The sequence below is a fragment of the Pezoporus occidentalis genome, unplaced genomic scaffold, assembly GCF_034315485.1.
Source record: "Pezoporus occidentalis ecotype Australia unplaced genomic scaffold, CSIRO_AGI_Poc_V1 ctg129, whole genome shotgun sequence".
Classification (NCBI taxonomy): domain Eukaryota; kingdom Metazoa; phylum Chordata; class Aves; order Psittaciformes; family Psittacidae; genus Pezoporus; species Pezoporus occidentalis.
The window spans coordinates 2631897-2645374 of NW_026913092.1; the positions used below are offsets into that span (position 1 = coordinate 2631897).

The 13478-nt window shown below is 41.4% G+C and overlaps 1 protein-coding gene and 1 long non-coding RNA gene across 3 annotated transcripts in view; one reads left to right on the forward strand and one right to left on the reverse strand.

Annotated features, from left to right (window-relative positions):
- Nucleotides 1-653: 653 nt before the first annotated feature.
- Nucleotides 654-3263, reverse strand: NR0B1 (nuclear receptor subfamily 0 group B member 1). The gene is made up of 2 exons (XM_062608063.1): nt 2503-3263; nt 654-1195 (listed from the first exon to the last, which is right to left on the reverse strand). Exons 1-2 carry the CDS (start codon nt 3092-3094, stop codon nt 951-953), a joined length of 837 nt encoding a protein of 278 aa, XP_062464047.1. The 5' UTR covers nt 3095-3263; the 3' UTR covers nt 654-950.
- LOC134158303 (uncharacterized) overlaps nt 2468-13478 on the forward strand; it is a 120689-nt gene continuing 109678 nt past the window's right edge. For both annotated transcript variants that reach the window (XR_009962708.1, XR_009962709.1), the window contains exon 1: nt 2468-2530. This is a non-coding gene — a long non-coding RNA (uncharacterized LOC134158303). The remainder of the gene's footprint in view (nt 2531-13478) is intronic.

Sequence of the window (13478 nt, forward strand, 5' to 3'; positions counted from 1 at the left end):
CAAAAGCAAATAAATGTAGAAGCTTGATGCTTAAACATAGTCATGCTAGGTGAACAAATTCTGACAGATGTGCCAGTGGTATACTATGTCTCAGCAGTAATTTTGTATTTGGAAAAAGTAGTCTGAAAAACCCAGCTGTGGAAATTCCAGCTAGGAATTACCAAGGTGAAAAGCAAAGTGTGGAGTCGACACCAGTAGTTCTCCTAACCCTATTCAGCATTTGCTGTTCAGATATTTTTAGAGGTGCTTTTCTTTTTTTTATTCTTTTGGGGAATAGAGCTACTTCGTTCTCCTTGAGCCCAACACGCATTGAATGCTATGTTTTCCTGTAAGTATCAGAGTTGACCAAGCTACTTTAAGACTCAAAATATTCCTAACGCATCTTCCCCATATGGAAGAAAACATTAGGGGAATAGTTTCTTTAATATTATTCAAATACTTCAACTCTGTTGAAGTCAATAGAAGCAGTTCACTGACTGCAAAAAGCCTTTGATAGAGACAGTACTTGAACTAGGAGTAGAACAGTGGCTCTTCTAATGTTACTGAAATATGCAAAGTAAATGGCTTGTTCATTGCCCCTTTCTGTATGTCAACTACTTTTAAAATGTAAACCTAAACTGCCGCTTACTTTTAAAAAGCAGGGATTACTCACCTTGAAAGTATAATATAGTAACTGTGACCTTTATTCAGAAACATGGTACAAGAAGAGCCAGTCGACTTTGGATATGAACATTGTCCACAACTTTAAAGCTTGTTTTGATGACTGCAGTCTTATTCTAAAACCACTGTGTTCAATAAAAATTAATTTCAGAACTTGAAGAATATTTTATTATGGAATACAAAAATACTGTCTATGTAAAAACCATAAGTTAGTTTATTTACAGTACTTTACACTATTCTGCTCTAGGGCTTCCTTCGCAATGGACTTATTTTCATTATTTTACGGGTCCTTATAATTTTGCACAAAGCATTTCCAAAAGCATGTCATCCATGTTCACTGCCCCAATGATGGGCCTAAAGAATAATTCAGCAATCACATTAGCATTAATAGATCTCAGCAAAGATAGAACAACATTCAGCTTGGCAAATCTGGCTTCATCACCTCTGTGAATGAGTCTGACATGTTCATTTAGAGCTTGTTGTGCTTCCCTCTGCAGTCCTTCAATATACTGTGTACACTGCAGTCCAGGTAGATCTGAAAAGAAGAATAAATTATTTCATTTACATAGGTTTTGTTTGTAAAACAATATTATTTTTACTGAAAAACTGCTAACAGCTTACACATTGAATTTATCACTCAAGGACTGAAGCAAATGCGGTTGCTAGAGGACTTCTTGTATGAAGAATCAACATTTCAAATTTCATAGGGCAGTTTAGAATCTTATGTAGGTGTTCCAGACACTCAGTACTGTTCTTCACTGCACAAACTTGAAATATGTTTGCATACATTCTCTTAAGTGTTGAATAAATTAACTGATAAAGCAAAACCTTTAATTGCAGAATGCTCTCCAAAACACCTTTATAGTGGCAAATGCAATCTGTAAACAGTGGGGAAGGCAATAAAAATAACTCATTAACTTGTTCACTTCAACAAAGTGCATTATTCACATGTAAGCATCTTCTGACAACTGCTTCTGAATATCTCCAGGTTACAAGTGGCAAGAAGCATTAACTCCAACGTAGGACAGTTTCCTGGTGAATCGCAGTAAAGATACTGAAGGACGGGGAGTACAGGATCTCCCCATTCAGCCTAACAGTTTCACAGTGGGGGTGCAGGAAGAGCCCCGTCCCACCCCTACACGGTAGTGCATACTTGGGGAGCGCCACATACAGCCCGTCAGCTATCTTGTAGGTAAGGCACGACATGGCAATCAATCACTCGTTAGAACACCCTTTACGGAAGTCTCCACAAAGAGAGATGGGGGGTTGGGGGAGGAACTCCACATCGTAAATACTACACACAAAGCAGAAGCAGCACTTTGTTCCTGGAGGCCCTGGGACTTCTCTTGCTTTCTGCCGGGGAAGCCCGCTCGACCCTGGGGGCCGGTGACCCGCTCCAGCCGCCGCCCCCCAAGGAGACCCCGCCAGGCGCGCGGCTCCGAAACAAACCGGGAAGTGCTGCTGGTTTCTAACCCCTAGGCGACTGCCGCGGGTTTGTTTAGCTCGCAAAAAGGCTCTGTGGAAGGCACCAGCCCCTGGGACACCCCATCCAGCAGCAGCCGGACCCCCTCCACCCTGTAACGGCAGGCGGCGCGGCCGCGAACGGCTCCCTGCATAGGACAGTGTGTGAAACCTTGCTCCGCGAACCCCTCCCCCGACACGTCTATGCCGCTGAGGAAGAGCCCCGGGTCCCGTCCCGTCCCCCCCGTCCCGTCCCCCCCGGCTACAATGGGGACACAGACTGGTTCTCCCCATCATCCCTCTCCCCGCTACCCCCACCGGTTCCCTGAGGGAGAGGAGAGAGACCCCCCCGCCGCCCCACCACCGCGGCTGGTCACTCACCCGGGTTGAAAAGCACCGTCCCCTTGAGGTAAGCGTACTCTTTGGTGCTGATATCCAGGCTCCAGCACTTGGCCAGGAAGCCCTTGATAGCCTGAATCTCGCCGGTCGAGGGGAGGTGCGGACCGTGGTGCGGCTGGCCCGGCGCCTGTCCCCGCGGCGGGGGCTGCTCGCCCTGCCGCCGGGTGGTGAGGATCCTCTGCAGCATGCTGGGCTCCGCGCTCTCCACCGTCTCCAAGTGCACCCGGTCCTGCGCCAGTCCCAGGAGCAGCAAGGGAGCCCAGCAGCTGCGGACCAGCAGGAGCTGCTCCTCCAGGGGCAGCTCCTGGAAGCAGGGCACGTTCTGGACGAAGCGCAGCGTTTTCACCAGCACCCCCGAGGCCGCCTTGCAGGCTACCTGCGGGCTCCTCAGGGCCACCCGCCGCCTCAACCCGCATGGGCAGCTGCGGGACGCCTGCCCCTGCCCTCGCCTCTGCCTCTGCCCCGGCCCCGGCAGCGGTGCCGCCCGCTCCTCGCTTCTGAGGATGCTGTAGAGGATGCTGCTGTGCCTCCGGCTGTCCGCGCAGCAGCGGCAGCAGCGCTCCACGCAAGCCATAGCACCCGAGGGTACGGCGCCGGCAGGACTGAGAGGAGCTGAGGTGCCCGGGAGGCTCAGCGGGGTGGTCCCCGCTGTCTCGGCCCGCCGGGATGCGTGCACTGCTCGCCCTCTGCCCGGCTCGTAACTTATTTATAGCCGCCGACTGTGTGTGTGCGTGCGTGTGTGTGCGTGCCTGTGTGTGTGCAGCTGCAGGCGTGTACCGGAGGTTCAAAGGGGCAGATGCTTTACTGGCTGGAAAAGAGAGAGGGGAATAGAATGAAATAAAACCCTCCTCCTCCTCCTCCTTTGCCGAGACAGCGATACCTAGAGGGAGCCGGCGAGCCGGCCGCCCCTGCCGGTACCCCCGGCCCGGTTTAGATTATTCCGGGTGCCTTGGAGCAGGGCTGGGCAGTACGATGAAGGCAGCTCAGGTCGCCGCCTGAACAAGCTGCCGCTCACCCCGAGATCCCCGCGGGTTCTCGTCGCAAAATCGCGACTGGCCCAGCTGCACTCCCAACGCGTAGCCGAGCGGCCTGGGGCAGGAGGAAGGAGAGGTGTACTGGGGTGAGGGTGGAATTGGTCCGAATAATAAAATCCAAGCAGGAGGGGAAAAAAAGAGATGCCACTTATGATACCAAGGACTTTCGATATACGTGTCCTAAGGAGTGATGCCACATGTGCCTAAATAACACCTTAGTGCTACTGTGTGGGGAAGTAGGAACAGACATGTTCTTGCTCAGATTAGAATCATAGAATCATAGAATAGTTAGGGTTGGAAAGGACCTTAAGATCATCTAGTTCCATCCCCCCTGCCATGGGCAGGGACATCTCACACTAAACCATGTCATCCAAGGCTCTGTCCAACTTGGTCTTGAACACTGCCAGGGATGGAGCATTCACAACCTCCCTGGGCAGCCCATTCCAGTGCCTCACAACCCTTACAGTAAAAAGCTTTTTCCTTATATCCAACCTAAACTTCCCCTGTTTAAGTTTTAACTCATTACCCCTTGTCCTGTCACTACAGTCCCTAATGAAGAGTCCCTCTCCAGCATCCTTATACGGCCCCCTTCAGATACTGGAAGGCTGTTATGAAGTCTCCATGCAGCCTTCTCTTCTCAAAAAAAGTTTAGGGTGGCTCTGTGAGGTTGGGTGCAATCTCCCTCCATCAGGGCGCCCTTGGGCTGACACTCCCACAGCATCCATGTGAATTCCCTGTGAAACCATCCACCATGAACAATCCCATTCTTCTGAGTTACAGTGAGAGGCCCATGTGTCTGGTCATATGTTGTTCCACCCATCAGTTTAAAACATGCCCATTTTCCTCTCAGGCTCCACTTGGCCTAATGTGAATCTTTCCTCCTAGACATAGATATCCACTTTTCTGAGACAAATTTTCTTCAAGTGGCATATGGACTTTTAAGCAAGGAAATAACCTGGCAGGCCTTGATGTTTACACAGGAGGGATAGGGGACTAGTGATTGTCCAAATGTGATTTTACCCTTAAATGGAAAAAAAAAAAAAAAAAGCCCCTTTAGTTTCTCAGTTGAGCTAAGTAGTACAACTGAGTGTAGCAGACAGGAGTACTTAATCACTACAGAAAGTAAAGAGTTACTTCTGGCTGCTGCATATGAGCTAAAACAGAAGCATGTTTCATGTGATCTGGAAGAGCCTTGGCCCAGATTTAGAAAAAGTAGCCAGTTGCAGGCAACCTTCTGTACCTGCTCCATCGGTATCTTCTACCAAGGAACAGCTGAACTACCCCTGGAAAGCTGCATTTTCTTTGAATAAAAGTATGCGTGTTTTTTAAACAAATACCATTGAGTGCTTTGGATGTTTCAGAAACAAAACTTTAAGCTGGATCTGAACAATTTATTTTCCATGTAAGTCAGCCTTACCCTGACAGCTTACATAGGTAGAGTCGTATAGTCATTTCTGTCTAAGCATTTCTTCATGATTGGACTCCAAAGATATATTCTTTACAAATAGCACAACAGGCACTTTATATAAACCTATATAAGGCACTTGTGTGTTTCCTGCCTCAAGTAAACCTTGTTTTTCAAATGCAGGCTGTCCAAAATCTAGATTATTATACCCATGAAATGCATTTTTCTCCACGGACCTAAATGTGGTAAAGCTCTTTACTGGCTTTGCAGTAGTAGAGAACTGTTACATTTTATCACTGAAGTAATGTCTGCAGTTTGAAGACAGGTCAGTTTTGTCCTTGGAAATAATGTCTTTTCACCCAAGATCCTTTCAAGGAAGAAAAACAAAAAAAAGCTTAGAATTTCAAAAGAACTAATATAAAGCATTATCAATCTTTTCATTTGAATAGTAATGGTAATGGGAAAACACTAATTTATTTGTCTAAAACATATCCTTTACGTTCTAGATTTTTCCTGTTAGCAGTATTTTCTTAACCTGTTAGGATTTTAGAGGGTTTCTTTTTAGTCCTTTTCCTTATTCTTAGTTTAGAGGTGGTTTGGTTGGTGTTGGGTTGGCTTTGATTTTGGTTTTTTTTGAAGGGAGAGAGGATCTGCTAACTTCAGAGATAAATCTTGCCAAGTTTTAGAAAATGATCATCCCTGAGCTTTAGTTGGCTTCAGTAGCACTTCTCCCATGAGGTACATATTACTAGACTGACTGTGGAATCTGACTGTGGTTTTCATGATCTTGTAACTTGGAAGGTATCTATGAGAAAGCATGGTAGACTTGAGACTCAGATCACTGCCTTTGCAATTTCAACTTTGCACTCCAGCTATGGGAATGCTCTGCTTCTTATGGGACGCTGCTTACAGAGGGCCATGAACTTTTAGGCACTACGACTTTTATGCCATATCTGCAATAGAAATTTTTCTGTTAGCAATATTGGTTGCAGGTGTTTAATTTTTCAAAGCATTTCTTTCAACCAAGCCTCAAATGTAGATGCAGTTCAACTCATATAATGATTTTGCTGACACAGTTCCTTTTCTAACCCAACCTGTACAAGAAGTCTTTGTCTTTGATAACTATGTAAAAATGGGTATCCCATATTGAAACTGAAGCTTAATTTATTATTCAGTGCCAGAAATTATATTACTGTAATTACCTTCTCTCATAAGTGCATGTAAGTACTCTTTTATCTCTTTCTAACTCTAATGTATCCTAATGTATAGGATATTTTATTCAGCGTAGATCATCTCTTCCTCAGCTAAAATATTAAGAATGTCCCAGAAATATTTATTAGTGTTTTTCACATTGACATTTAACAATTTGACTGACCTTTATTTTCAAGTCTAACTTCTGCCTGTCCATGCCATTCAAGCTAAATTAAAGGCAATAAAGCTTTCTATTCAAACCCAAAAAGAAAACAAAATTCCTCACAGACAATTAATTGCATTTTGATGGAAAATGCACTGAAAACACTTATAGCAAAAAGTGGATGTGTCTGGTTTCTGCTGAAAGATCTGATACTCATGTAATACTAAGCTCCTTGAGGTACAGTCACAAATAGTGATGTGTTTCCAGACAAAGGATTGCTTGTTTATGACTTTTTTCTTTTTTTTTTTTCCTAACTGAGACAAAAGCCTTAGATATGAAGGTGATACAGTGCAGTCTTGGCAGCCTTATGCTTTCGTGTTGCTCGTCAGTGTCTCTGTATTCATCTGGTAGCACATTTGGTTCTTGGCCGGAGGGCAAGACTTCAGTTTCAGAACAAGACCAAACAAGCATTTGTTTTTATGTCGTCAGTGCTTTAAGTGCACCAGTAGCATGGGAGAGACCTTTTCTTCCAGTGGGGAACTGGATCCTGATATCCTCTACATACCTGCTACCTCTTCCAGTATAAGTGCTGAAAAATAAAATTTGTTCTTAAGATCAGATGTAAAACTGAGGCTTGATTTGGTGATTAGCATAAATTAAGTTAAAAAAAAAGAGTTGAATGTGGAATTTGTTATAAGGTTATGGCTAGCAAAATGTCATTTGTTAAAAGAGAAATACTCGATTAAAGCAAGGTTTTGGAATTTAAGTATATTGCTGTTTTTCATGCTTTTCCCGTTGTGACTGTCCATTTCTTAGATTGACCACTGGTCATAGTTTACCTGTTTTACTGAGGTGTTTACTTGAAAGTAAGCGGGGATTAAGGGAAAAGTATCACCATGAGTAGTGTTCTGTAAGATGTACTACATATTCCTGGTGGCACTGCTGCCTCCTTCCTTGATGGGCCTCCTTCCTTAGGAGGAGCATACTGAGAGCCTGTTGATGCTGTCTGAGCCAAAGACAGTTGATGGGTACTCAGTCAAGAGATGCTGACCTGAATTTACAGAGCTTTTGCAACTTCCCCACGGCTGCAATTTGGCTGTGTTACTGTATCCCATCACCTGCTCACCTAGCCGTATGTGTTTTTTCTGGGTAACAATGAGCTGATGGTGACATTTGTGTGGAGTTAGCCAGAGTATATAAAAAACAGACCTTTCTGCCAGCTGTGTGAAAGTAGTTGTCTAATCTGGTATAAACTGTAGCAATGCAAAATCAGCCTTCTAACAAACCCAAACCTGTAAAAGGGGTTTTCTTTTGGTTTGGGTTTTTTGGTTAGTTGGTTGGTTTTGGGTTTGGATCTTTCTTGGGGGGGAGGTGGGGTTGGGTTTTTTTGTTAGATCAGTGCTTTGCATCATGGCATTTTTGTTACAAAAGTAGGAATCCTGAATTTACATTTACTGTTATTGGACTGTGGACTCACTGTTGTATTTCTACTTGCAGATAGCCAATCTGAGGAGGCCTTTACATGTCCCATAGTAAATCACCTTTTTTTCTCATACCCATGTGCTAATTCACCTTAGCTAATGCAGCTAGGCTTCAAGGGAGGCAAAATTAGGGGAAGAGAAGCCACACTGTAAACATTTTCCAGCGAAATGCACTCAGTGTTAAAAAAGATTAATAGATTTCTGAGCTCTGTGAAGAACCATGGGTCCCAGGAATCTAAAACTGTACAGTTAGCTATGCTGCTGGGGGTTGGCCATTTCAGTGTTTAGATGTAAGTACTTTATTTTTTGTCTAAAGTGAGTTAATACAGCTCCCACACATCTGCCAGTGTGGCATATTTAAGGGTGCCGTCCCACAAGACTGGCTGAGCCAATCTAGTATTTCACTGGAGCTGAAAGAGGTGTCTCCCACAGACACACTTGCTGCCGCTATTTTCCTTGTGCCAGCTCTGGCACTCACCTGACTCTTTGGTGAGCCAAACCCTTTCACTAAAGTGGCAGCATTTTATTAACAGTCATTGCAAGAAAGGTAGCAGAGAAGTGAGATACCTCGAAACATGCTCTCCTTGCTTTATTTTCTCCAGTGATACTTTTGAAGTTTCTGCCCAACTGGCAAGTCATATTACTCATTATATGACATAGCACGGCATGGGTGAATCAGGAAAGAATAGCCCATCTGCCAGTGTACTAAACTGAACTCATTCGCCTAGAGATTTAGACGAGTGCCAGAGAAGGTGGAAAGGGGTGCCCTCGCCTCACTTCCAAGAGTGAGAACAGAAAGGGGAAAAAGCAGGACCACTGCTGCTAGCCATTATTCCACTCAGCCACTATGTGGAATTGCTCCATCAGGGAGGTAAAACCCTAAAGAAAACTTAGGGGTAGGAGAGAGGGCTTGTAGAAAGCTTTGGTTTAAAAATAATCATTTAAAGATCAGTTGAAATTGATCTGTGATCTTTCTAATGACCCTTAGATAAGGGAATTCTGTTATAAAATATTAATGTAGAAATAACTTCCAATGAATGAGCTTGTTAAATTTATTTGTCTTGAAGAATACATTGCTGATAGAGAATAACAGATGAGTAATGGCAAAAAGCTGGCAACTTAAATTGTAATAGACTGTTCAAGGTTGTAGCATGAGGAATAAAACCTTTTCTAGTACTGCAGTGGCAATAAGGTCTTATGTATCCAATACACCAATTTCTAAGATGAAATTTCTGTATAAATACATCTGTTATTACAACTGATTTTCTGAGACTGACAAGTTCACAAATGTGTTTGTGAGTAATATCACAGGATATACTACTAATAAAAAAAATATATACAGTCTTGTAAGTTAGCATCAGTTAACATTTTATCTGAAAAAGGTCGATGTGACGGCTTTTAAAATATGTGCATCTTTCCACAAATTTTAATTCATACATATTTCATACAAGTTGGATATTTAAAAATATTGTCCTTCTGGTGATATTACTTCTCATTAAATTGAGTTCATGTTAGGTATTAGAGAATGTATTAATTTTCTTTGTACTGTTCTTCATACATGAGTTTGAGAGATGCATAAATGATTTATAGGTGCATCTTTAAAATCTAGAATCTGTATCTCAAATATTTATGATCTTCAAATAACTTCTGCAGTTCTTTGGCTACATTCTTTGCTTCAATCACAATCCACCAGTTTTCTGTAACTATACACATTCTGTATCTAACAGGCATATCATTTGGCATTCTGTTCTGCTGGCAGATGAGGTAGACTGCATCTTCAATTTTGCCAAAATAATCAGGTTAGCTTACCCTCCTTAAAGAAAGGATTTTGCTAACCTAGATAAGTTCAACAGAGCTGTATTAGGGACTGAGTGACTTGTCAGTTATATTGGTACATCTAGTGTTCCTGCAGCCATTGATAGCCCAAAGTACAGTGAGAAGTGCTAACATCTTAATCTCTCAGCTGCAGCCAGACAACATCCTTGGCTGGTCTGAGATTCAGAAAATTTAAGGCTGGCTGGAATCAGCAGCTCCCCTTGTTGGACTTCCTAAAGGCATTTTTAAACACTGAGCTTTTGCTGCCCAAAGGGCAACTTCTGCTCATCTCTATGCCTCTATGCCGGAAACCATTCAATCTCAGTTCTGAAACTCAGTCCAAGAGATAAAAGCCCACCATTCCACTAGCTGTTTATCTTACTATATAAAATTAACACTGCTGCTACTTTCCAGAGTCAGTTTATAACTTCTAGGGTCCTGATGCACCCTACCTTCTTAATTTAAGAACAAAGGAATTATCCATGTCAATAGTAACATCTTTTTTAGAAAAAAACTAAACAGTATTTACAATAAGGTAGCAAATAACTTGCTAGAGAAGAGTGGAATAAAATTTATTTAGGGTCCTCATAATTGAAATTTTCATGTAATGTATTGTGTTAGAAAAGTGCACACAGTTTTATGAAAAAGAAAAAAAAAGAAGAAAAAATTGAGAGTATTTGAATCTTCTGATGCTTCGCATGCCTACAGGCTTGAGTGCTTAGGGTTGTATTTTTTTAGGTTCACTTTCTGAAACCTTTAACTACTTGGATAGTAACACTGAAATCAATAACATAAATTTTTCTGATAACCCCCCACACAAATCAAGGATTGTGTGCTATTTCAGAGTTAATTGTTCAATAAGGGTGCAATAGACAATCAATTTAACAATGTTTAGATTGTTCTGCAGTGAATACTAATCAAGCAATAAAGGAATGTCATTTAGAACTAGAAATTAGTGTGTTTCATGCCATTTATATTTTATTCTCTTTTGGATGATTCATATGATCTGTGATCTTTTTTGTATTTGCTTAGAAGCAACAATGAAAAAGAACATTGATGCATATATACCTTTTTCATTTCATTTTGGTTCAGGGAAAGGAAATAAAAATTAAAATGTTCTTATGATTTAATAACCTTTAATATTATTTGCACTCTTTTACATTTGGTGAATAGGTTTGGTGGCTTTTTCGGTGACAAGGAGAATGTAGAGACACTGAATGCTGAATTAAAAGAGGAGGAAATTTGTTTATCTTTACTGAATTATCTGCTGAGGTTTGTTTTTTTTTCTGGACATTCAGGAACATTCAAAGCATTGAGCAGAACAGTTATTGAGAAAAAAAAAATGCTAGTCACCAATATCCATACTAGCAGCCTTAGTTCAGAGCAGCAAAATAGAGTGAAACATGTTGCTGGGTGTGAGGCATCCACGATGGAGGAGAAATATGTGAATGAGCGAAAGAACGTGTCTCTACAAAGAAAGGTGAAAGGCACTGCCAGTGTATGGTATAGAGTAGCCATAAGATGTACATGTGACATAGAAAATGAAGGGCAGTAAGTGGGCCTGTTGAGTAAAACTTTAGCTTAGAAAACTGGAAGTGGAAAATTTTGAAGTTATAAGGAATAGAGAAAGGAAAAGGAAAAAGAACTGGAAATACACTAGAGGTTGCAAGAGGACAGAGACCTCTTGAGGACAGAGACCTTTTATGGACACACAGAAGATATTTGGTCCATAGAAACAGGAAAGATCGGTAAAATACATTCTTCATTTTGGTAACCTGCTGTTAGGGGGTTGGTTAATTTGGGTTTGGAAACAGGGTAGGGAGTTGGATTTAGAGAAGGAAACATCTTTTTCTCCTTCTAACCTTTGGAAACTACACGTAGTGCTCTCTAGTGAAATTTCACAAGAATGTGACTATTTCTCTATTTCACTAATTTTGCTGTAATCTCAAGGCATGTCTTTCAAGGTTTTGGGTTTGAAAACATTGTCTTAGAAAAGGAAGATTGAGAATTCCTTCTTTCACACTTTCCTCTTTTATTTTGCTTACCAGTATGTACTGTGCAGAGTATCCACATCAGAAATAGAACCACCCCTGCCATTCCCAAAACTAAAATGTCATTGTTGCCACTTAATTCTCTCTTTTTTTGTATCCAGAAACATACTAATTTTAAATCTTTCCCTCTTTTCAAGGTCAGGTTTTCTCCATACACCTGTAAAACAGTAAATCATATCATTACCTTGGATTTTTAATCTCAGAATTTCAGGAGCATGGACTGAGAAAGAGATCTTAATACCTAAAATTTTAGGAATGACATGAGGGATAGTTTGGAGTAAACCAGCCACGTTTACATATGACTTCTTACTTTTAATTAGACATGTTCTGTCCTTACAATAGCAGTTCCCACAAAAAGCATAGAAAACTTAATCTCATATTTTGTAGCTTCTTTTTACTTCTCCTAAAGAAGACCTGTGTGCTTTTCTTTGCCAAACTTGAGAAAAGTCAGTCCTTTGCACACACAAATCCCAGAGGTTCTCTGGAGACTTCCCTTTCCTCTCTACAGCCTTCTTCCCTTCCATGTCCAAATTCCGTATCAGTTCAGTTCTTATGAAAGTTTTTATGTCATAACCAGACTGAATCTTTGCCAGTCTTTCCTGGTAAACAAAGAGCAGTTTGTTTGGAAGCAAGTTAGACTATAATTAAAAATGTGAAAAGAAGAGAGAGAAAAATTACCTTACTATAACTGAAACTTTGTGAATGTTTGGGTTTTTTTTCAAAGTCTTGCTTACCAAGGATAGGAAGAATCTGATTTCCTGCTGTGGTAGATGTTGAACTCCACCCTGATTCATGGCATTCTTCTCTGATCACTGGAATTACACAAGTGGCAGCTCTCATACAAAATTGCAATGCCTTGGACTGTTCAAAGTATGTCCTCTAAGGCTTTATCCATCCCGCAAAGTTAAACAAGTGTAATTTTATTAAATCTTGAAAGAGTAGCAATGATGTGATGGAAATGACAGTCACCATTCAAGTCCTCCAGGCTGTAAATTACATCATCTTCATTCCTATGGCTATACTAAAGCTACAGTGGTTTCACATCTTCATTTTGATGAGTAGAAGCCATACTCCTAATAACTTTGATTTGTTCCAAGTAATAACTACAACTCCTTGATGTTATGAAACAACATAAAAAGGAAATCCCACGTGTTTCTGGCATATGGTGTCTGTGCTGTACTGTGAGACTGTAATTTGGGAAGGATTATACACCACTGAAAGAAAATACACAATGTTTTTGCAAAACATCTGAAAGCTGAGGTGATGTTGCTTAAACACCATCATTTCATGTCTCTGTTGCTGACACAGCTCATGTTGAAACAGTTTTATTAAAGTCATTACAGGGTCAATGGAAAATCTCTGTGCATATCTGAAGTATTTTGGATGATTTATGTGAGTCCATGGATATTCATTATGATGATACTCTTTCATGTTTCCATTGACAGGCAGAACAATGTCACTGGTAATGCTGCAAATAAATTATATCATTGTAAAGCTGGACCTTAAATGCAACAAAATTAAATTTAAGATAACTTTTGAAGTTTGACAATTAAGGAAAGTTAAAGGACACATTTCAAGTAGCTCTTGTCACCCTAGATTGCCCTCCTCTGGGTAAGTGTTAACATGCAGTAGGCTTTGTGACACAGAAACAGACATACCTGTAATCTGTGCTATGAGTGCAAGGGAAAGAATGAAGTGAGAGAGCCTGTTCTAAATTCTCTCACCGTGTCTGGTTTATAAGTACTCTGTATCAATACACTGTTTTCAGTGCCACACATCTAAGAGTACTGCAGTGTTCTGTATTAGCTGTTTGCTGTT

Coding starts and splice junctions, on each gene's coding strand:
- NR0B1 (XM_062608063.1), bottom strand. CDS start 3,094: ATGGCTTGCGTGGAGCGCTGCTGCCGCTGCTGCGCGGACAGCCGGAGG. Junction 1,196..2,502: donor GACGGTGCTTTTCAACCCGG/GTGAGTGACCAG, acceptor TCTTCTTTTCAG/ATCTACCTGGACTGCAGTGT.